The 24,547-nt window shown below is 42.6% G+C and overlaps 1 protein-coding gene across 1 annotated transcript in view; it reads right to left on the bottom strand.

Moving 5' to 3' along the window:
- Nucleotides 1-4,553: 4,553 nt before the first annotated feature.
- The window catches only part of Ppp1r14c (protein phosphatase 1 regulatory inhibitor subunit 14C), a 92,511-nt gene continuing 72,517 nt past the window's right edge, over nucleotides 4,554-24,547 (bottom strand). The window contains exon 4 of the mRNA XM_059272779.1: nucleotides 4,554-4,731. Coding sequence (XP_059128762.1) covers nucleotides 4,657-4,731 — 75 coding nt within the window. The 3' untranslated portion in view covers nucleotides 4,554-4,656. The remainder of the gene's footprint in view (nucleotides 4,732-24,547) is intronic.

Raw genomic sequence — 24,547 nt, 5'->3', positions numbered from 1 at the left:
TTTGTAAACACACAGGAAGTTATTCTCCAAACTCCCAAGGAAATGGAGCTAGTTTTCAACAATAACTCTACAGCCTTACTCAGGATAAAAGGAATTCAAGTAAAATAAGTAAATAAATAAAACTAGGGGAAAATACCGATATACTTGTGTCCAATATGAAAGTGGTTTCCAGAAGGCTCCAGCTTTCAAGTATGCTTGTTTTCAGAAAGACCACAGACGAGAGCTCCTTCTACCCACAGCATTTCTTTCCGCACCTTCCTACCTTGGACAGCACCATTAAAAGGTCATGAGCCTTGCACCCAAAGACAAGAGTCAAAGAAAGAGAGGGAAGGTAGGGAAGCACCCCCCAAAATGGACGGATTCCAGGACAGATATCAAGATGGAGTCCCAATGACAGTAGACCCTGATGTGAAATTATGACCCACAGCCCTGGAACCCATTGTTCTCTTGCTAAACTGGAGTCACATGGACAGTGGCTCATGTTCTCAGCCATTGAGCTTGCTTGGAAAGATCTGGAAGTAACCATACTTCCTGCTACTATTGTTAAGCTTATTTTTTTCAGTCTTTCAAGGAAACGTCAGGAGGTAAGAAAAAACGCAATATCTTATGTGTTCCAAACACCTTCCCCTCAGCTGGGTTTTCTTGTCTTCCCAGCAAATGGATATGTGGCTACTCCACGCTCAGCTGATAGGCCAAGTCCAGGGACTTTGTGTTGGGTCAAGTGGTGAGGGAAGGAGTGTAAGAACTCGGAAACAGAGAGGCAGCACCAGGGGCAGGATGCTGAGCAGGGAGCCTCCTGTCCTCATGTGTGAGAAAGAGCTCAGGTGGTTAAAATCTCTTCATCATCAAAGCCTGCATCCCAACACCACAGCTCAGACATCTGGACCAGCTGCAGCTCTTCAATCTCATTCCTGTGAGTGGTACTGGCAGTAATGCCCACAAGAGGCAGAAAGTCCAGCAGTCATGAGCCATAGGGAATAGTGGAGTTAAGCTGGCTGTAAGATGAATTGCTGAACAGTCTTATTAATAAAAAACCTGGAGCCAGATATTGGGGTGAATTCTGAAAGATCAGAGAATCAGAGCTAGCCACAGCCAACCTCACCTCGACTACTCCTCAGCTGATCCTGTTTCCACGAATCCTCAGACTGAAAGCCTCTGAGTTCTCACCCTGAAGAGATCTCAGCTGAACTGCTGTTAAAAACCTAAAAGCTTAAAAGCCTCTAGTTCCTGGTCCTCACATCTTATATTCCTTTCTGCTTCCTGCCATCACTTCCTGGGATTAAAGGTGTGTGTCTTTCTCAAGCAAAGACATGAGATTTCAAGTGCTGGGATTAAAGGTGTGTGTCACCATTCTTGGCTATTTCCTGTGTGGCCTTGAACTCACAGAGATCCGATGGATCTCAGTCTCCAGAATGCTAGGATTAAGGGTGTATACCACCACTGTCTGGCCTCTATGTCTAATCTAGTGGCTGCTCTGTTCTCTGACCCCAGGTAAGTTTTATTAGGGTACACAATATATTGGGGGACATAATATGTCATCACAGCTGGCTCCTGTTTGAGTCTGAGCCCTAAGGTCTAATTATCACCTTAGGTAGGCTGCCAAATCTCCTGAGTTTATTTTCTCAAATATACAATGATGATGATGCAGCTTGCTTCATGAGATTAAAGCCAGAATTAAATAAGGCACGAAGGTGTTTAGCTCAGTAATAATGCTTATAAATGGAAGCATACCATAAAACTTAATTTACATTTCCCAGTGTTCCGTGGAACCGGAAGTTGATGTCATCCTGCAACAATAAGCACCTGCGTGATGAAGAGCCAGCATGTCCATGTGCCAACTGCCTCCTGCAGTAATTGCATAAATTATGGAGACCGACCTCAAGCCAGCACACCATATAAAACAGCTAGCGGGGCTCGATGTGGGGACCTGGAAAAACAAGCCCTGTGGTCTTAGGGGATGTAATGGGTCAGAGCCGACAGAGGTCTATGCTTTTCTAAAGTCCCTCAAGTAATTCAAATATTCGCTCAGATCCCAGAACCACCACCCTAGCTGAGGAGAGACGTGCTCAGGAAGAATCTTCAACACTTGCTGACTTCTCTGATAAGCCAGGCAGAGGACTGGATGCTGAGTTACGTTCTGTTCCCCAGAACGACAATCCCAGGGCCTAACCCAAGAGATTCACATGTGGGCAAGCAGTCCCACATGTGAATAACATTGCAGATGTGTGCTTTGATGGACCACACGCCAAGCTGTGGGTGAGCACCTTGGAGGACTGGGGGAATCTCTTCCAGCCCTCTCAACAGAGCCTGCTGGTGGAGAGGATGTTCTAGGCTGAGGCAAAATATTTTACAAACCCCTGATGAGAAAACTACATGGGACATTCTGGAAACCCCAAGGATTCCACGGTACTGAACAGAACCAAACACTGAAGCAGGGAGACAAGGGCCAGTTCCTCTGAAGGTGTGATGAAGGGTCAGTTTTTAAGAAAAGAGTGAAGTGATTGAATCATTCTAACTACTGAGTAGAAACAGCAGAAAGAGATAAGACCAGACATGGAAAAGCCAGTTCCAAGATGGCTGCCACAATCTAAGGGGGTTCAACAGGGACAGACTTAAAAGGTATTTTAGATAAGCATCTAGCAGTATCACCCGGGAAATCTGGGGATGCCATTGAGCTAGGGTGAGAAGGAAGGTCAGAGTGTGCACAGGTGGGATGGGAGACTTTGGGAGGAAACTGGACTCCTGCTTCATCTGCTGCACATAACTTGGGCTGGTCAAGCCTGGTAGAAATCCTGCACATATCACATTTTCCTGACTCCTAATGTGCATGACATTCCATTAATAACTGGAATGCTTTATTAATTTTAAATCCTTACAGGTTTCTCTCAGATGGGAAGAGAGGAGTTTTAATGAAATGAATGGGGCACAGCCCAGGAGAGCCCTGAGACAGGAGCCAGCAGGACTGAGCACACATTGCTAGTCTTGTTTCTTTCTCAGGCCAAGAATGTGGTGGGTTCTCTGCTGAGGACACCAAGAAGATTGTCAGGATTAAATGCTTGCACGTATTTGGAAAATGAGAGGCTAGCTCTATGGGCATTTGGTATCTTCGTCTTCAGAGAACACAGCAAAGCGAACACTACCTTGTGTATTCTACAGTCATACACACAGACAAGCTTGTAAGCAGCTCCCTTTATTTGAGTAAATAGCTTGTAAATAAACCATTGGTAAACATTACAAAATTAAATACATTTTCAAAAGCTTGCCAGTATACGGAAAATTCACAAACATAGTTCTTTTAAAAAATAAAATATGTTCAAAGCACCCTTGATATAAAATGCCTGGTCCCTGTTTTCAGACAGGGCCACCTGGAGACTTCTTACGGCAGGCAGGGTTTCCAGGGGGAGGCAGCAGGGGCTTCCTGGAAGGAAGGAAGGGTTTCCACTCACTTTTCACCCCGCCTACATCCCATATGAATTTTAATTCTTTTCTAAAGAGTTGGTATATCACTGAGGGGTTAGGGTAGGCACTCAGGCCTAGCTCCCACCATGGACATCAAGGTCACAATTAGGACCATGAACCACTGAGAAAAACCAGAGATGAAGCCACACATCTAAACCAACAAGAGTTGTGAGGGGCCTTCCCATCTCTATATTTTCTCAAAACTCAGTTTACACCTCTGGACTGATGGTACCCAGGCACAGAAAGGGCCAGAATCTAACCTCTAAGAAGGAAGAAGCTCAATCTGCTGGTTTCCCTTTGACCTGCTTTCATGGACAGAGATAATATATAGTATTGCGTGGAAAGCAGAGAACCCGTTGCTACACAGGGCTTCCTTTCTCCGTTGCAAAATTCTCCTCAGGAAGTGTGGGCATTTCTTTAGAAATCAGGTTGGTTCTTGAAATTAAGAGTTCATAAAACTTTAAAAGACCACAATGAGGCAATAAGAACATGACCTGGCGAAGCATCTCAACCAATGAAAATAAAGGAAGTCCGTAAATTAAGCCCTTGACCAACTCAGCACGTGTGTCGTATGGCTCGTTGGAATAATGGACACACCCAGTTCTTTCACTTTGGCGCAGAAAGTGGATGCTGGAGGTGGACCGCATTTATATGAAGAATGCCTGGAGGCATCTTGAAAACACATGTTCTGTGACCTCTTTGAACACGACAAGCACAGGTTTGTTCCATCAACATGAGATAAAGCTCACATTTCTATTTTTAACTTAGTGTTTGTAGATATATACAAGCATGAGATATTTTTGACATCTTAGTCAAATGTATAACTTAAAAGATGTCTTACCAAACCGACCATAGAAAACCATCTTCCCTGTACAGTAAGATCCTCATTTCGGCTGAGTCCTTACAGAAAACATTGACTGGCCTCCCCCATCCTTGAGGATACATCAGTTCTGACAGTCCTTGGGCTACAGTCCAAGTTGTGATAGCTTTGCCATTAAAGTATTACAGTAACAAAAACTCTTTAAAAATAACAAAAGAAGGAACACTTTTGAATAAATGTCTAACCCCCCACATACACACACACCAAAAAAATGTTGTTTGTAAAAGACAACTATGGTTATTTAATAAAAGTATTCATGAAGTCCAAATCCCAGGTCACTTTCTTCGTCTCCGAGAGAATTCTACCCTGTTCCAAAATTATACGCTCTTCTTCTGCGGAGGGCTCAGCTTCCTCATGCCTCTTATCCGGGAGAGCAGCTCTCTGATAAATTCCTAAAAGACATCAAGGAAGTTAATACAAAGAGGCCACATTATTAAAACCTGTGCTGGAGAATGTGCCTAGTGTCACTGATGTCAGCTACAGTGAATGAATCTGCTTGGAGGGGTTAAAACTCCAATGTAAAATAACAAAGGAAGTTTTAGGAAACTGGGAGGTTCTCAAATTTCACAGCACAACGTTTTTGCTCTATTCTCTATAGAGAAAAAGCTAGGTGATGTCATTGACAGACATCACCCATGTGAACTCTACAGGCATGTGTGACTTCTAAGCTCAGCAATGTGTATGTGTACGCACACACACATACACAATGTGTATGTACACACCTGGACATCTTGTGATCCCTGCTGTGTAGAGCCAGGTTAAGGCTTAAGAATCTATCATTTCCTACTAGGTTGCAGACGTCCCTAGAATGCACCTGCATCAGCAAAGCTGGGCCACTGGGTCTCACAGTTGAGTATCCGATCTACCCAGGGGATTTAGTCACAGGCTGCTGAGCCCACCCACCTCGTGGCATCTGGTTTAGTACATGAATATGGAAAGTGACAAGATGCCTTTTTGGCAAGTTCCACAGTGAGACTGATGCTGCTGAAAACCAGTCTCTCCAGCTACTTAAACTGTACATAGTGACCTCATGTGGGTGAGGTCATGCCACCAAGACTAGCAGTCATGGAATATTTGTCAACAGTGCAAGGTTTTTGCAGCACATGCCACACCCAAGATTAATGCAGAGTCATGTGTGTAATAGATCCAAGGCATTCCTAGTGGCAACTGATGCATTTAGTGTTTTCACTGTACATCCCAAGTTTTCTGACATTATATAAACATAATGGTTTAATAATGGAAAAAAAGACTTTTAATAATCTCTGCTGCCCATCATAGAAATATCAAATTAGTATATCCTTGTACTGTATCATGTTGGAAGCTTTGAATTTTAAAAAATTGCTGCTTGAGTTGCTTACTTGAGTTATATATATATATATATATATATATATATATATATATATATATATTCATTCATTGGTACAGAATTTCCAATAAGTTTTGAAATGGACCTAAAATGTACTTCTGCCATTTTGTACTAAATATTTCTGTGAAGTGTCTTGTGTTTTCAGTATTGGCCATATCAGTGGTTCTCAACCAGGGGCCATCAGAAAACACAGATTATATTATGATTAATAACAGTAGCAAAATTACAGTTGTGAAAATAATTTTGTGTTTGGGGTCACCACAACATGAGGAACTGTCTTAAAGAATCCCAGTGTTAGGAAGGTTGAGAACCACTGAATCATATTAACCAACTCTGGAAAAAAAATACTGAAATGCTCTACACGCTGAAGTTTCAAATAGTCAACCATGTTTACCTCTTTATGTAAAAATAAACAAGTACATTGTTAGAATAAAAACAGTTTTTGTTTTAATAAATGATAAAACTATATGTGTAACAAAGAATTATTTTAAAATGAATTTCTTTATAATTTATAAATGTCTCTATAATTTATTGTGTTTTGTTTTTATTTCCTGATTTAAATACCTATATACTGAAGTTGTATAACTTTTTCTAAGGCAAATACATTGTGTGCATGTATGAAGTTACCAAAGAATAAATACAAATATTATACTAATTACAGAGAAATTCTTGTGTGAAAGGGTACTGCTGGCAGAGAAAGTTCTAGAAGCCCTGCTCTAGAGCATACCAAGAATCTTTGAGATTTTTTTTCTGTAAATCATACAAACATAACCGAAATTGCGTTTGATGTTACAGTTCAGTACTTACACACACACCTCCATTTAAACTCACAGAATAAATTCCTGCCACGTATACTCTTCTGTTTCCTATTCTAGTCTAAATTTATTCACACAGAAATGCTGGGGAGACTCACTAAAATGGTTTCTTGATCTCTATTCACTGCTTCCATGACTGATGTATGCAGAGTTGGGATGAAACCCGGGGCTTTGTGCATGTTAGGAAAGTACTCCTCGGAATTATACCCCCAGTCCTAGTGACTTCCTGTGGACCAAAACCAAAGACTGAGCATCGACCTACAATTCCTATCTTGTACCACTAAGAAGCTATCATTTCACCTTGTATTTTTTTAATGTTCAGCTTCCATTAAAGTAGCATGTATTAAGTAATAATTGCTTCCTTTTCCTATTTTGTATTTGTAAAGACAAAGTCTTCCTATTTTGTATTTGTAAAGATTAAGTCGAGAGCCAGCTGGATTTTCTGGCCAGTGAGGAAAGATAGAATTAAGAGTGATACCAGGGCCATCGCGGAGCAGACATAGATAAACTAATCTTACAGAAGTATCATGGTTTAATTATGTGGAGACTTTCCAAAAACTGGCCCTCTGGCAGTCTTCCCCTGCCAGCTACACCCTGCAGTCATTAATACCCAGGCTCTGTGAGAGGGCTGTGCACTGTTCTCTGGCCCCAACCCATAATAAGCTTTAACATGTGATAATTTGCCTACCACCACCAAAAGTCTGATTTTTAATAGTCTTTGCTAGTATAAAACTGATATGTGCTTTGGCTTAAGTGTTTGGAAAACACGAACCAACAACGGTTTGTATTATAGAATTAATCACACTTAACAGATTTGCTGCCAGGAACATTGATTTTAGCTATTTAGATCACACTGTGTGATCCTTGTTGTCTACTTGACGTTATGTCAAGCTTTCCCGCACTACATGAAAATCTTCCTAAAAGCAAATGTCCATGGCGACACAGTCCTTTTATGGGAAGTATCACTACTAAATTCCCCAGCATTAGATTCTCAGATGCTTCTGGCTTTTCCAAATTATAAACAACAGTACAGCTGAAATCTGTAGGCTTCAATAATGGTCCTCAGTCTGGTCCCACGAACTGGCCAGAGAACTCACATATTTAACTCCCACCATCCCAAACAGGGTACAGCAGAGGAGTAAGATGGAAGCCCTATTTCAAGTTTCCATACACCTATCTAATTTAAAGAATGTTCATGGATGAAACAGCATCACTTTTTTCCCACGTATAATTAATTTTCATTTTGAAAAGCTGAGTTTCTCATTGCCGCTTGACTCTGTGGTTTAAGCAGACGGTTGCATCTGGCAAATTCATTTTTAGTTTCATTGTTTTGGGGACTGCTATGCAAATAATTGTTATGTATATGAGTGTTATGCAAATGAGTGGCAGGAGTCAAATATTCCACTATACATTTCCTCTTTCGATAAAACCCAAGGTCAGAATCACAAGCCCCGTCATTTATTTAATGAATAGCTCTGGTCATTTTCTACTGTTTTAATGAGATTTTCACAAAGTGAAGATAAAAATCACGAGGAAGAGCATATTCCTAAACTTCCTAAACTGAAAGCCTTTTCCCTCAAGACAAAAGTGACTTTATAATTTAAATCAAATTCAAATTCCACAAAATAATGTAGGTGGATCTCAGAGATTAAAATGTTTCAATAATATAATTTGTGTTTAAAATTAATTAATTGTGTGTGTGTGTGTGTGTGTGTGTGTGTGTGTGTGTGTGCTACACCATGGCAAACAAATGTAGGTCAGAGGGACAACCTTGGGCCGTGGTTCTTTCCTTCCACTAAGTGGTCCCAGAGATCAAACCCAGATAGTCAATCTGGGCATCAATTATCCTCTGAACCATCTTGCTGACTCCTCATTTTAATTTTATAGAAATATAACTTTAGTATGCTTAACATACTGAATATACTGTCTAATCTTGGTGGTCAATCAATGTGATTACATCTGGAATCAACTAAAACCCAAGTTGCCGGGCAACAACTCCAAGGGATTTTTTTAAATCAGATTATGTGAGGTGGGAAGACCCACCCTAAATCTGAGCTACACTTTCTAAGGCAGCCCCCATAAAAGACCATGGGAGAAGGAAACCTTTGCTTTTTGCCTGCTTGCCTTCACTCTTGCTGGTAAGCTCATCTCCCCTCTTGCTGCAGCAGGAATTCAATCCAACTTCCTCAGTAATCCAATATAGACCGAAAACCATGAGCTCTCCAGGAACCCTCTGGGACTCCAGCACTGGATAGGAACTGCTGAGACATCCAGCCTTGTTGACTGAACAGTTACTGAATTCTCTGGCCGTCTCATTGGGACAGCCACCCTTTCAGTAACCAGACTGCATCCTGTAGGTCAGTCTAATAACACTCCTTTTTAATATGCATGCTATCAGTTTTGTTCCTTAAGAGAATCCTGACCAACACAAATGTATAAATGCCTGTTTAAATTATTCATTAAATTTGCACATTTGGCTGCTCAGTTGAGTATGTGAAAAGCAACAAGACCAATATGTATTCCCCATACAGAAATGTGACTGTGGCAGTTGCCCAGAAGAATTCAGTTTATTTTCCAGATGATTCTCCAGGAAGACTCAATGATTTCTAATCAAGAATACCTTGATGGCTCTAGGTCTGTATCTCAAAGGTACTTTCAGTTAGTGACAACATATTCCATTTATCTCCAAAATTCGGCCTTGGACTGAAGATACAGATTTAGTCAGGGGTGGGGAGGTGGAGGGGTGTTGTCTTTTTGCGGAAGTGACCTCTGAACTGAAACCTGAATTAATTGGTGTGGTAGTCTGAAAGAAAATGGCTCCCAAAGGGAGCGGCACTATTAGGAGGTGTGGCCTTGTTGGAGGAAGTGTGTCACTGTAGAGACGGGGCCTTGAGGTCTCATATATTCTTAAGCCATACCCAGTGATTCACACCATTTCCTGTTGCCTGCGGGTCAAGATATAGAACTCTCATCTCCTTCTCTAGCACCATGTCTGCCTGCATGCCGCCTTGTTTCCAACATGATGATAATGGACTAAACCTCTGAACTGTAACTGAGCCACCACAGTTAAACGTTTTTCTTTATAAGAGTTGCCATGGTCATGTGTCTCTTCACAGCAATAGAAACCCTAAAGAAGAAAATCAGCCAGCTTAGAGGAGGCTTGGAGAGCCTTGTTAACAGTACAAGCACAGAGACCTTCAAATGAATAAGTCAGGAGATGGGTGTCCCCAGCACAGAATGCCAGGATGAGTAGGTAGGAAAATACTGGGGGTCACAGGGCCAGACTGACAGGGTCTGTTAAGCCACATAGCAGAGATTCTTCTTTGCCATGGAAAGCCACAAAAGCCTTGAAGCGTAGAGCAATGTGATTTGATTTAGGTTTCTAAAATAGCTTTTTGGAAGCTGTGTAATGAATGGCTTTTGAAGACATGAATGGAAGGAAGGCACATCAATTTGGATTTATGGCAGGGAACCAGGCAATCAATGCCACTGTGGACACTGATGGAAACAAGAGTATATATTTTGCATGCATGTCAGAGGTAGAGCCAACAGACCTTTCTGCTAGACCGAATATGGCTGGAGGACGCGGAGGGGAGAAGAGGCAGAGAGAAAGCCACACCATTCCTCAGCAAAAAAGGCAACTCTAGAGGCTGGGATGAGGCAGCTGGAGGGAGAGTAGCAGGTTTGCAATGAGATGACAGACAAGAAAATTGATGACTGTGGTCCTCCCCAGCATCCATCCCCATCGGTGGCTTTGAACATCAATACAAAGAAAATGGCTTTTATTGAGCCATGGAGACACAAGACTAAAGCAAAGTTTCATGGAAGAAGTGCATCCCTTACCATCCCATTTTGAACAGACACAGGTCAAGACCAGCTAATAGGTTTACACCGAGGGTTTGTGAACAAAGCAACTTAGACTCACACTATTCAGTACTGTGGCCACTGAGTGCATGCAGCCATTGAAATTAGTTATAATAAGTAAAAATCCTTTTTGTTAGTCATGCTGGCCACATTTTAGGCAACCCATACTCATATGGGTACCAGATAATACAATGTAGTCAGCTAGATAATATTTACGTTATACCAGAAAATTCTATGGGTCAGTGCAGATGATGATGCCTTAAGCTGCAGGGCAGGATGAGGAAACCTTGGGGGTGAGGGTGAGCACAGGTAGGCAGACAGAAGAGCAAGGTTGGAGGCTGTGGGCTAAGTGAGGACAGGTGGAAGACAGGGGACCACAGTGGTAGGAAGGGGAAGCAGATAGAAAGTGGTAAAGGAGACCAGAGAAGAATATGTTTCTAGAAGGCAGAAGTGCTAGTAAAGTCCTATGCTAAAATAATAATAATAGTAGTAATAATAATAATAATAATAATAATAATAATAAAAAAATTAAATTAAACAAATAAAAATTTTGGGTAAATGAAGGATAGAGACAGAGACAAATGCTGTGGGATGTCTCCCTGTATGCTGTGAAGATGTGTTGCTCTCATTGGTTGATAAATAAAGCTGTTTGGCCAATGACAAGGTGGAATAAAGTTAGGCAGGACATTCGAACTGAAGACAGAGATGAAGAAGGGTGGAGTCATGGCAGATGCTGCAAGCTGCCACCAAGAGAAGCAAGATGTGAGAGGACAGGTAATGCCATGAAGCCACATGAGAAAACATAGATTAATAGGAATGGGTTGAGTTCAGTTGTAAGAGTTAGTAATGAGCCTAAGCCATAGGCCATATAGTTGGTAATTAAGCCTCTGAGTGATTATTTTATAAGTGGCTGCGGGACTGTGGGTGGGAGAGATTCATTTGGAGAAACTTCTGGCTGTAAACAAAGCCTCTGGGTTGGGTAAAAAAGGGTCAATGTGTCCTGGAATAGAGAAACTTTAACATAATGGTTAGAAAAGAAGTCTCCATCCCTAAGAGGTCCCCAGAGATTTCTTTAAAAATAGAAAACAACAAAACAAAAACAAACAAAACAAAACAAAACAAAAAACCAATCCAGCTTTACTAAGGTTTAACCAACACGCTACAAGCTAAATAAGTTAAGTTGTACAACTACCACGAGCATGCTATCTAGACCAGAGGTTTTCACTCAACCTGTGGGTCATGACCCCTTTGGCAAACCTCTATTTCCAAAACGTATTTGCATTACAATTCATAATAGTAGCAAAATTATAATTATGAAGCAGCAACAAAAATAATTTTATGGTTGGGGTCACCACAACACGAGGAACTTTATTAAGAGGTTATTAGCAAGGTTCAGAACCGCTGTTCTAGACAATCAATATAACAGACATACTCAGCTTCAGAAATTTCTTCTCTATAATTCCTCCCTTCTGTCATCCCCAGGGAAACACAGCTTTGTTTTCTGACTATATGTTAGTTTTCATTTGCTAGAATATCATAGGAATGGAATCCTAACACTGTATTGTAGTGATATATTGTGCACTCCAATAAAACTTATCTGGGGATCAGAGGACAGAGCCAGCCACTAGATTAGACATAGGGGTTAGGCAGTGGTGGCACATATCTTTAGTCATATCACTAGGGAGACAGAGATCTGTCTGGATCTCTGTGAGTTCAAGGCCACACTGGGAACATAGTCAGGCATGGTGGCACACACCTTTAATCCCAGCACTTGAGATCTCATGTCTTTGCTTGCCTTTAATCCCAGGAAGTGATGTCTAGGCAGGGAAAGGTATTTAAGGTGTGAGGAAACAGTAACTCGCTCTCTTGAGGCTGAGAATTTCATAGAGGTAAGAACATGGGTGGCTTGTTCTGTTTCTCTGATCTTTCAGCTTTCACCCCAATATTTGGTTCTGGGTTTTTTTTTTATTAATAAGACTTTTTCAGATTTGTATTACACTGTATACTCTTTAATCTAACTTCTTTCAGTCAGCCTATTTTGAGATTTAGCTATATTGCCGTGTATTTTAAGAGTTCCTTCCTTTTGATTGCCAAGCAGTATTCCATTTCGTAGATGTACCACAACTGGTTTATCCATTCACCCACTGATGAAAATCTATGTTGTTTCTGGCATTAGACTGTTACAAATAAGATTGCTTAAAACATGTATATAAGTCTTTGAGTGAAATATGCTTCCACTTCTTTGGCATAAGTTAGGTATGGAAGAAACTATTTATCTGTTTATAACAATAGCACACTGTCTGTGCAAATACAAACTGTAAGTCCTGGTGATATTAGGTAATATCATTCTGCCAATTTTGATGACTTTTGTCCAAATGGTTTTGGCCATTATAGGTCCTATGAATTCCCTTAAGAATTTTAGAATAAACTTACAAATGTATACTCAGCTCACACTATTCCAGAAAGTCCCAGCTTCCCCACTCCCACAGTTCTTTTCTAATAGCATGCCACCGTCTATGCCACACACTCATGCTTTGTTTCCTACAACGCCGTGGCTCTCTTGTTCTGCCACCATGAAGCTTAAAAGGACCCTCGCCCACCACATAGTGTGACTCTACATAGAGGATGATACCCCATTTCCATGCCTCTGTCAACTTTGACAACCGCACAGAGATTTCACATTGCAGCTTCACACCGGACCCTCAGGGGCACCTTTGTTCCTGTTTCCCAGTCAGGCATGAAACATAGAGACTTCCCATCAATGTTCATCACATTTAATTCCCAAATGGATGTATCACCATTTATTTGCAATTTGGAGGATTAACGACAAAAGTCGGGGGGGGGGGAGAGTATGTATGTTTATTTTCTGTGCCTGGGTGACAGTGGGTGGAATGTGTGGTCTCATGCTTTCCCAAGGGAGTGATGCTGGATTTTGAAGGGTGACCGCTGTGTCCAAATACTTGCTAATCTGGGGTCTGGGTTCTGCTGTCCCCTTACTGTCGGACACAGCTCTCCCTACTTCTTAACTCATTTCTTGGTTTTTAGAAAGGCAAACAAACAGTAGCTACATTAAAACGTGTGCCCTTCTACCTGGTTTCTGGCATACCTTCTCTACTAATCAGTTCTTTCAAGACTGTATTCATTCATCCAGGGACTAGACGAGATAAGCTTAGAGAAAATTGTAATAGGTATTAATTAATTAATTTGATTTTGATTTTTTTTGAAGCAGGGTCTTTTATAACCCAAATTGGCATCAAACTCACTGTGTAGCTGAGGATGACCTTGAACTCGGGACTCTCCTGCCTGCTTTCACATCCCTAGTGCTGAGATAATAGCACACCCAGTTTCTGTGGTATTGGGGATCGAACCCAGGTCTTCATACATGCTAGTCAAGCCCTCAGCCAACTAAGCCATAACTTCAGACTGACTTAAGGCATGCTCTAGCAGGGACATTTCATGATATTTATTCCCCTCTAGGCACGGCTTGAAGAGTACTTTGAGACAATGGGCTTTCATTTTCATTCAATTCTAAACATCTTCTCATTTCCCTCTTATTTGGGGTGTGAGTTATTTAGAAATGTACCCTTTGGTTCCCCTCTGTTGGAGGGCTTTCCAAGGTCTTTCTACTGCTGACTTTTAACTAACCCCACTGTTGTCAAGGAATGTATTTATGTGACTTGAATCCCTGCCAGTGTAAAATTTGCTTGATGGCTCAGAACATTTCTATACTGGCTGGTGTTCTGTGCACCTTTTTATTTAAAAGCACAGGCTGCTTCCAAGGCCGGCAATTCACCACCGTCTTTCTATGGCTTCCTCTCTCCTAAGCCCCATGCATTGAGCATGCTGAGAGAAAGGATGCATGGAAGTTGCTTCCCACTGCAAGCTGCAGGATTCCCACAGGAAAGTGAAAAGCCATTCAAGGCAAAGCCCTACCCACAAAGGAGGTGACTTTTGTGATACTCAAAGGGGGCAAGGCATTCTTTTGGGGACTTTCATTCCCTGATAACATGGATGAGTGAAGATGGATGAGATGTTCCTTGGTGGGTGTGGATTCTCTACTAGGATCTGGCCCTGGGTGGGCTGGACACAAGAAAGAAGAAAACTAACAGTGATTGGTATTCTACTCCAGTACAGTTACCCATCTGAAGTCATACGGCAAATATTTGAATGCAGGGCTGTTAATGCCATCTGAATTGGATAAATACGGGCTAAGCCTGTACTTGGCCCTAAGTGGACTGGATGGTAGATTCTGTCCTAAGTACTGAGCTATGCAGTAGAAGTGCCTGGAAATCCTGTATTCCAGGGGTGCCTAGGTCAGCTAAGGGGGAAGGTACAGAAATAGGTCCATCAAACAAGGCATGAGGCGCAGTGCTCAGTGTGTCAGTGTGCCCACTGGCAGAGGGACAGCTCATGCCAGCCAGCACCTAGAAAGGAGTTGATCTGTACACGCTCAGCAATAAATGGGGCAATTGCATGGCCAGGAGAGGTGATTCTGATCCAGGAATCGCTCAGTTCAAAGGTTGTGCACTTTTGCATAGCTGCCCCCTTCAGCTTGGAACATCCCCTCTTGAAGGGAGCAGAGGACCCTGTGTAAAGTACCAGGTTCCAGATGAAGTCCCCAGATTCTCAAGATCCTGTCCCTGGGTTATATATGTGGTGACAGTACCTGGAGAGGGAAGACTTGCCCACCAGCCAGCTGCCTCTGAGCTATGCTGGGCACTCCAGGTTGCAGCTCTCCTGGGCGGTCACTGTTACGGGGGATTTCAATGACATAGCTTCCTTTGAGTCCTATAAGCAACCCGATAAAGTCACAGGTTCCCTGTGCTGGGTGTGGGGGACTTTTCTTTGCTGTCCCCCGTGCCCTATCTAAGGTGAATAGACATTTGTTTGTCTCCCCAGGAAAAGTCACACAACAAACACTTACTCAGTGTCCCTCTCCTGTAAGTGGGAGAGATGTTGGTGGAACTGCCCTCGAGTTCACTGGAAGGGATCATCAGCAAGTTCGCATGTGAAATGTGCTTAGGAGAAGCCAGACCATAGTTAGGTGCTGTGCAAATGCTCACCCTTGTCATGGTTTGTCTAGGAAGGAAGTGTTCTTCCAAAGGTTCTTATGTCAAAAACATGTTCCCAGCCAGTGGGACTATTTTGGGAGGTGGTAGAGACTTTAGGAAGTGGAGTCTCACTGGAAGAATTACTCATAGGGTATCTTGTTCTTGGTACCCTCCCTTCCCTGGCAGCCATAACACGCAGGAGTTTCCCTGCAAAACACTCCTACTGCTAGAATGGTTTATCAAGAAGGGCAAAGGCTCAGTGCTTGGGGGTGGAGGCCTCTAAAACTGTGAATAAATAAACCACCATGCCCTGAGGTCTGGGTAATACCACCATCATGATCAAGACTTCTATGATCCAGACTATGTCCAATCTGCTCTGGTTTTAATGAGTCCTACTAAATTCATCTTGAATTTTAATGACTATTATTATAACAGTATTAAGAGAAATGGCCCAGAAGAGGTAAGTGGGCTGTGAGGTTCTCAGAGTGGAATAATGGCATAATCCTAAGAGTGGATTAGTTATCCTGTAAGTGGATTACTCATCCTGAGTTATCCCAAGAATGGGCTGTCCTAAAAGAGAGGCTGACCCCACCCCCTCACCTCCATCCTTCTCCTGTGCTCTTATTCTTCTGAGCTATATTGACGTAGCAAACAGACCCCTCAGTCCTGCTTGAGGCAAGCACATGCTCTTAGATACCCCACTCTCAAGACATCAGGACTACATTTGCTTTCTTAGGTATTCTGATGAAACAGCATAGTATGGGCCATGCCACAGTCTACACAAATTCCCACAGAGAGCATGTTACATTAAGAAAATGCTGCTCATCTCCCCACAGCCCTGTGTGTAAGGTTTGTGATGAAGGTAAATAAATACATAATGGCACCCAAGAGGGACCCAGAACACATGCACAAATACTTTTTCCTAGCAAGCCACCAGTGACCATGGTTGAGGAAATAAATGTTCCTTCCAGCAGACACAGAAGCTGCCCTTGTGAGAAGACCCATACTAGCCTCTCCTGGCACCTCCAAACAGAGGGCCACAGTTCCTCAGGCTGCTGCTTTTTCCCTCTCCTTCCACAATCTGAAGGACAGTGGCTAACAAATCAGCCACTCCAAGCCACTTAGGTTAAGTAACTTTCCCTCTCCAGGGTTTACAAGTGAATGTGTTTGCAATTTTTCATGAGGAGCTTGAAGTGAATATGGAAACATTCCTTCAGAAGCATATCTCAACAGCCACCACCCCACTACAATCCACACCACACACAGACATAGGCACGTGTCACACACATGCACTTACACATCACCCCCCCACACACACACACACACATACACACACACCCCATACACACACACATAGCTGCACCACCACCACCACCATTTCTCACCTCCAGCTCTTTCTTTTGAATCTGAGCCCGGGAATGCCACACTATGCCAGACTAGCTTCTTTTAAGACAACCAAAAAACTTTTCATCTCCAGTGAACACTTTTCTAAATGACCTTTGGACCCACCTGCCTTTCCTGCTCAGTGCTAGTGACTATCTTTATATCTAAGAATGCCTCACAAATTTGTCTTTATTTATTTTAGTTTATGGTGTGTGTGCTTTGTTTGGCATCATACCACATTTTGCTGGCACTCAGTGCCTGCCTAGGGTTCAGATTCAGATCCCAACTCACTGGGAACCTTCCAGATCAATGTGTGCTGTGTGCTGCAGTCCCTTGTGGGGGTCACTCCAATGAATGTGGGCCTTGTGAAAGGTGAGTAACATTAAAAATGTTTCTGAGCTCCCAGTGACCAAACTTAATTAACCATCAACATGTAATGAAGCCGAGGGATTTCTGGCAGTGTTTGCCTGTGTTGTATACCACTACTCCACCACAGCCTTGGTTATGACCAGAAAACATTCACATTTTGCACTGTGCATATAGGTGTTCTCACACCACGCAATGCCAACAAATGCTCCCTGAAGCACCTTGGCTCAGATATATATATCTTGAGATAGGACATTCCCATGTAGCCTTGGTGGGCTTGTTGGCTCAGATTTGAGGCTGCTTTCTGTTATGAACGTCACTGGTTTCACTGCACACAGGGTTTTGCTCCTGGAGAACACAATGGTTTAATTATGGAAAACAAAGACTTTTCATGTTTCCCTACTGTCGTTCTTCAGCGTGAAAGCATCAAATTAATCGTCGGATTGGACTGTGTTAGACAAAAGGCACGTGGATCTCATTCATATGCAAATTCCTTGAGTCATTTACGAATGCTAAGTTATATGTGTAATGATTATTTCAAAATAAATTTCTGACTTATTATTAGAAGTCATATTAATAATGGGTGTGTAAAAGCGTCTCAGGTGAAAGGGGTTACAAGTAGAAAAAGCTTAAGAATTCTGGTCCACCTGCCAGGCTCACCAGGCATTTCATGTACTGTCTGATTTAATCAGTACCAATGTCTTAGAAAGCAGGATGTCAGTTTAGAGCACCATATCTCAACCTGGGGTCTCAACCACTGGGGAGGTCAAAAGACCCTTTCACAGAGATTGCATATCAAATATCCTGCTTATCAGACATTTATATTACCATTGATAACAGTAGCAAAATTACAGTTATGAAGTAGCTAAGAAATAATTTTATGGTTGGGTGTCACCACAGCATGAGGAGCTGTATTGAAGGGTAGCAGCATAAGGAAGGTTGAGAGCCACAGCTCTAGAGACTTTCCTGAGGTCATGTAGCTACTGAGTAATCAGACCACGATTCAAATGCCATGCTGATGTAAAGGAGCCTGGAATCACCACTTGGTGGTTGGTTGGGGTAACCCTGTCTCTGTGCCAGGATGCATAGGATGAGAAATTCCTTTTATTAAGCCACCAAGTTAGATGATTTCAGTCTACTTACAAACAGAACTACTTAAAATACACATGACACAAAGAGCAGTCTTTGCACTTTTCAGGTGTGGCAGAAAAAGGCTGAAAGATGTGCAAAATGTTTCGTCCCTAGGGAGATTCTGCATTTTATGCTCAGAATACGGACCTGTCTTCCAGGTTTGCCCATTGTCTCTTCCCAGCAGCAAGCAGCCCAAAGTGGGTCCTACTGGTAGGGAAACTTGGTGTCCTACAGAAAGTCATTACGGAACAGCGGGGTTTAGGCACAGCATGGGATAATACAGCAAGACGTCAAATTAGATCAAATTATAGCAAGATATCAAATTAGATCCCTACCTTACACTCTAGAGGTAGATGAACTGAAGGGGATTTTGAATGCTTAGTTAAAGTTAATACATAAAAAGTTAATGCTTAAATGAAATTCAATAAGACTATCTTTAAAACAGTCAAGGCAGTAAACAATTTTATTTAAAAATATTTTATTTTTATTATTTTTAATTGTGTAAGGTGGAGTGTGGGCATGTGAGTACAGGTGTCCGTGGAGGCCAGATCCCCTTAAGCTGGAGTTACAGGCCATTGTGTGCTGCCCCGCATGGATGCTGGGAACTGAACTCAGGGTCCTCTGCAAGAGCAGGAAATGTACTCAATCATTGGGCCATCTCTCCAGCCTCATAAACAACTTCTTAAACAAACTAAAAAAATTACTCATCATAAAAGATGTCATTGATGAACTTGACATTAAAACTTAAAATTTCTGTAGATGAAAGGCATTAGAAGTTGAAATAAACCCTAATCTGACTTGTCTTCCTGGATTTTCACATATATAAAGAATTCTTTGAAAATCGATAACAAAATTGCCAACACTTAAAAGAAACATGGACAACAAGAACTTCAAAATGGAAATTTCTAAAGAAACACACACAAATGTACACACATGCAATGCTAGTTAAGCATACACACACATACACAAAAGTTCAGTCTTAATAGCTAGCAATCATGAAAGATCTACTGAAACAATGAGATCTCATCAGATTGGCAAAATCTTAAAAGTTTAATAATTTCAAGTATTGAAATAATGAGGTTCGCCCGGCAGTGGTGGTGCACGCCTTTAATCCCAGCACTCGGGAGGCAGAGGCAGGCGGATCTTTGTGAGTTCGAGGCCAGCCTGGTCTACAGAGCAAGATCCAGGAAAGGCGCAAAGCTACACAGAGAAACCCCGTCTCGAAAAACCAAAAAAAAAAAAAGAAAGAAAGAAATAATGAGGGTGAAGGAAATCCTCACACTTGCTGGTGTGGACCATGGAGCCAGCTCAGCCACTAAGAGGAAGGCCAGCTCCTCCTATATTCCTTGAAGACATTCTTGTACACTAGCCAATAGGTCAATAGTAATATTATTGCTTTCAATAATTAAAGGCTGAACACAACACAAGCAATTACCAGGAGAAGAATGGCTAACTATAGTAGTGGCAGACAGAGAAAAGTGACTTTTGAGGCTTTCCTCTGACCTCCCCATGAACACGTGGTACACACATAGGCACACAGAGTCAATAAATGAGAAAAAGAGTGCCATACACGGCCAGCCAGATGTCTTGGCAGATAAAAGCATTTGCTGAGCAAGGCTGTGACCCGAGTTTGAGCCCCAGAACCTCCACATAGAAAAGCTGGATATAGTGGTGTTAATCTGTGGTCCTGGCACTCTCACAGTGAAATGAGAGGCAAAGACAAGAGAAATAGCCAGACGCGTGCAGGCTATCCAGTCGAAAACATGCAGCATGCCAGAAGCAAGAGAAACCTTGCCTCAACAAGGTGGAGAGAGAGAACCAACTCCTGAAAGCTGTCCTCTGATTTCCACACGAGTGTCCTGGCACACATGTGCACCTCCCCCAATAATAACAAATAGAAATATTTTTGAAAAGTTATATATATATATATATATATATATATATATATATATATATATATATAGCGAGAGAGAGAGAGAGAGAGAGAGAGAGAATGTTATACAGTAAAAGAAGATAAAGAAAAATGAACAAATTATACAACCCATTGTTTTAATAATTAATATAATTCCTAATACCATTGTTAGGCAAAATAAGCAAGGTAAACAAAAAAGAGAACTTGTAATATTATTTAAACTGAAAAAGAACACAAATAATCTATGTGTATACTTGCCACCCCCTGTGTGGTCACAACAGCCTGGTTCCCCTTTGCTGTTTGGTCAAGACAAGATATTAGGAGAAGCCCAGCAAAGATATGCAAAGAATTACTTGCAGGAATGAGTGAATGCATACAGTCATGACATAGAAGTAAACCAAGGAGTATGAGGAGCTAGAGACATGGCTCTGCAGTTGAGAGTGCTTGTTGCTACTGCAGAGGACCCAGGCTTGGCTCCCAGCACCCACATGTCAGTTCACAACTGCCTGTATGTAACTCCATTTCCAGGGAACTCATCACCCTCTTCTGGCCTCCATAGGTACCAGGCATGCATGTGGTACACAGACATACAAGCAAGCAAAACACACACACACACACACACACACACACACACACACACACACACACTGAAAATACATAGATTTTTTTGGGAGGGGGGTGGGCAGCACTAATGTCTTTGATATCCATTAGGGAAAAAGCCATTGACCCAAGGAACTCTGAAGGCTCCCAGGAGTATTTCTTTAAGCCTGGATAAGTAATGAGTCTGGGAGAGTAAGGAAAGAGCAGAACCCAGGGTGTTCTTTCTATAATGAGAGAGAAAAGGGAGGGAAGAGTAGAGAAGAAGACAGGATGGTAGAGGAGATGAAGGCAGGGGAGGAAAGGGGAGAGGAGGCTATGACATGATAGGGCAGGGATGGGGAATCACACAGCCATGGAAAGCCTAGCTTTCCCAGGAGCTTGGAAAGTTAACTCCCAAAGCACGAAGTCACCAGCCCTCTAGACGCTGAAAGTGAAGTCAAGGCAGGTTCTGAGGGGCCCTGGCAGCAGCCCCGAGAACAGAGGGCTCTTTCTAGCTCCAGCGTTTGTACCATGTCTACGCTGAGACCTTATTCCCCGGATCCCTTCTGGGCCTTTGGCTGTCAGCATCCACCCCCACTGCCCACATGCACGCCTGCCCCAGCCTGTGCCAGAGGCAGCAGATGGACACATGCTTTGTAATTATCACCATAGCCAGGTGTCTGGGGGCCTTCCCTGGTCATTCAAAGTAATTAATCTGTTTCACTCATTGGTGACAGCATGCTGTTTCGAAGAAGATGGGTCCCTGGAAAATAGGAAAATAACAAATCTCCGCTCTATAGATAAAACTACACTTAGGTCATCCTTTCCAGCATTCCGAGCCACTTAGAAATAAGATGAATAGATACTAAACGGTAACTCTTTAATTAGAAGTATTTCCCAATATAAGGACTCTAAAAAGTCACTCCCTGGAGAATGGTGTCACCAGCCACAGTGGCTGTGCCAGGGAGGCAAGCTCTAACAAAGTGCGCCTGGAGGAACGATGGATGTTCAACCTGTTTTTCTAGAAAATGCTACCTACTCCTGAAGCAGACTGAAGGACCGAGAGTAGAGATGGAGAACAGATGAGAATTCTTAAGGGTGAGATACACAGGGGGCACCAATCCTGCCCACGTCCATATGGCTGTGTGCCCTCCCTTCTCTGCTCCAAGAATAGTCCCTGCCCTAAAACTGCATACTGACAGGAGCCACCCGCCCCTGGCCCAGGCTCACTGCTGACTTATTGGAAGTCTAAAGGATTCCTTGGGGCTCTGTTAGTTTGTCATTGTTTGCTTTTGTTCTGTTTGTTTTGTGAGCCAGGGTCTTGCTATGTAGCTCAGGCTAGACTTAAATTCAGCCATCTCCTGCCTTAGTCTCTCACTCTCACTGGGATTCCAGGTGTTGACCACAACTGGCTTCAAGTACAAGTTTGTACTGATGAGCTTTTCGTCAACTGGGTGGAAACTAGAGTTGTCTGGAAAGAGAGAACCACAACTGAAAAATGTTTCCATCCGATTGTTCCATAGGTAAGACCTTGGGTCATTCTCTTGACAAATGGTTGGTGTGGTCATACTGTTTTTGGTCATGACGTTTATCACAGCAACAGAAAATTAGCTAAAACAGTAGCTGAGTTAAGAATCAGGCAAAGTGCGAACAGGGTGGAGGTCAGAAGAACTTCCCAGTTCACCAAAGTTTAGGTAAGTGAGAAGAATGGAAGGCTGGGTCATGCCTCTTTGGACAAGTGATGGCAACACCAGGAAACTGTTCGAAGTAACAAAAATCTTGTCACAGAGAACCAGCTAGACATTATCAAAAAAATCACTTCAAAAGTTTACTACCTTGACCATGCGAGTTGCCCAGGACACCAGGCAGGAGACAGCGAATCACCATGGAAGAACTCTGCTTCCAGATGTCCTCAGCCCAGGGGATGCTGGAATAGGCTCCCAACCATCACAGCCCTGCAGCAAGCTCCCTTCCGTCTTTATTCATCACTGAAACAATGAATGTTCACTTCCTCTGGGGGCCAGGGGAGGATGACTATTCTATCCCCATGCTGGCAGGCATGCCAGAATTGGTCCTGCTTTTCATTGTCTAAAAAGAGGCTTAAGGAATCTGCTCCAGGTAAGAGCTGTGGCGGCTGCTATCACAGTGGCTTCTGCAAACCTACACTCCCGAAGGCCTTAACCACACTTCTGATGTCCCTCCTTTAACTTGAAGCCACAGACACCACGTTGTCTACTTGATTTCTGGACTATCTGCCTGGAGAGGTTAATTCATTTTGCTGTGAGTGCAGTCCCCTTAATCTCAGAGATTCAACCACTGCTCCTAGATGAATTTTTTTATTTTTTTTACCCCAAGTCCACCTGTGTTTGCATGCAGCAAACGAGCTCACTGGTACTCCATATTTTCAACCTTAGGATGTGTAACTCTTTCTTCGCTGACTAGTGGGGTCCTTGGAATCTTTGCATTCACAATTCAAGCAACACGAAGTAAATCCACAGAAATATTCTAGCCATGGAAAGAGATCGACAGGACAGAAAAAAAAAAGGAAATTATAATCTCCCACTTTCTAATTACTAAAGAGACTAAAGTAATTTCACCACAGGAATGTTTACCATGTCTCAGTATTTGCTCAGGTGGTCTGTGAAACAAACAGGCACTTATTTGGGGTCCCAGAACTGCAATTTAGGAAGCACAGATTCCCATGGAAACCAGAATGTGTTCCCTTAGGGAGGGTTAGAGATTCCTTTCAGGGTAAAAATGAAGGGGTGTAAGTGGCTTACACGGGCTGCTTATCAAGGACAATGATCGGAGGATAAGTCTGCTTCTGTAGCTCAGGGTCCAGCACAAATCCTGTAGGGCCATACCACTGTTCTTAGAAAGGGTTCAGTTTACACAATCTTCAGGATTTTTCCTCTCCTAAAATGGCTCTCTTCTGAGCCATTGTTCTAGTCAACAACTTCAGACTAATCACCATGGCACAGGAGGTAGTCTAGGTCACAAAATGAAGTCAGTGTTGTAACTTTATGTCATGGCTCCAAACACTTCTTTTCTTTTTATTGTGACCCTCTTTGCCAAAGATACAGAAATCTCAAATGCCATGTGTTCAGTAGTCTTTGATTCCTATTTCTTTATGTCCGTGTAATTCTAAACACAGAGAGAAGTGGGGCTGTGTTTAAGGTAAGAGTGATTATCTTGAATTTACTAATAAGAAGTGGCCACAAAGTCACCACCAATCACTAGAAAATGTCACCCAGGCCCAGTGCTCTTTACAGGCGGTGCTTTAGGGCTGGGGACACAGCTCAGTGGTAGAGTGCTAGCCTCACACTAGCAAGGTCCCCAGTTCCGCTCCCAGCACAAAGAAAATAAAGTCTGTGTTTTATAAAAATAACATGAGCTGGGGGTGGCAAGTATCCCAAAGCAAGATGTGGGTGGCTCTTCCCGTGAAGACATCTGCTCCTTTCTTTGACTACTATTGTTATCATTGATATTGTCATCCTCGTCGTCATCCTCATCCTCATCCTCATCACCATCCTCATCCTAATCATCACCCGTCACTTCTCTGTGCTCACCTGGTGTCTTAGTTCGGGTTTCTATTGTTGTGAAGAGACACCATGACCATAGCAATTCTTATAAAGGAAAACACTTAATTGGGGCTGGCTTACAGGTTCAGAGATTTAATCCATTAGCATCATGGCAGGGAGCATGGCGGCATGCAGGCAGACATGGTGCTGGAGAAGGAGC

The sequence above is a fragment of the Peromyscus eremicus genome, chromosome 8b (genome assembly GCF_949786415.1).
Source record: "Peromyscus eremicus chromosome 8b, PerEre_H2_v1, whole genome shotgun sequence".
NCBI lineage: Eukaryota > Metazoa > Chordata > Mammalia > Rodentia > Cricetidae > Peromyscus > Peromyscus eremicus.
This window is presented reverse-complemented; position numbering and strand designations above follow the sequence as displayed.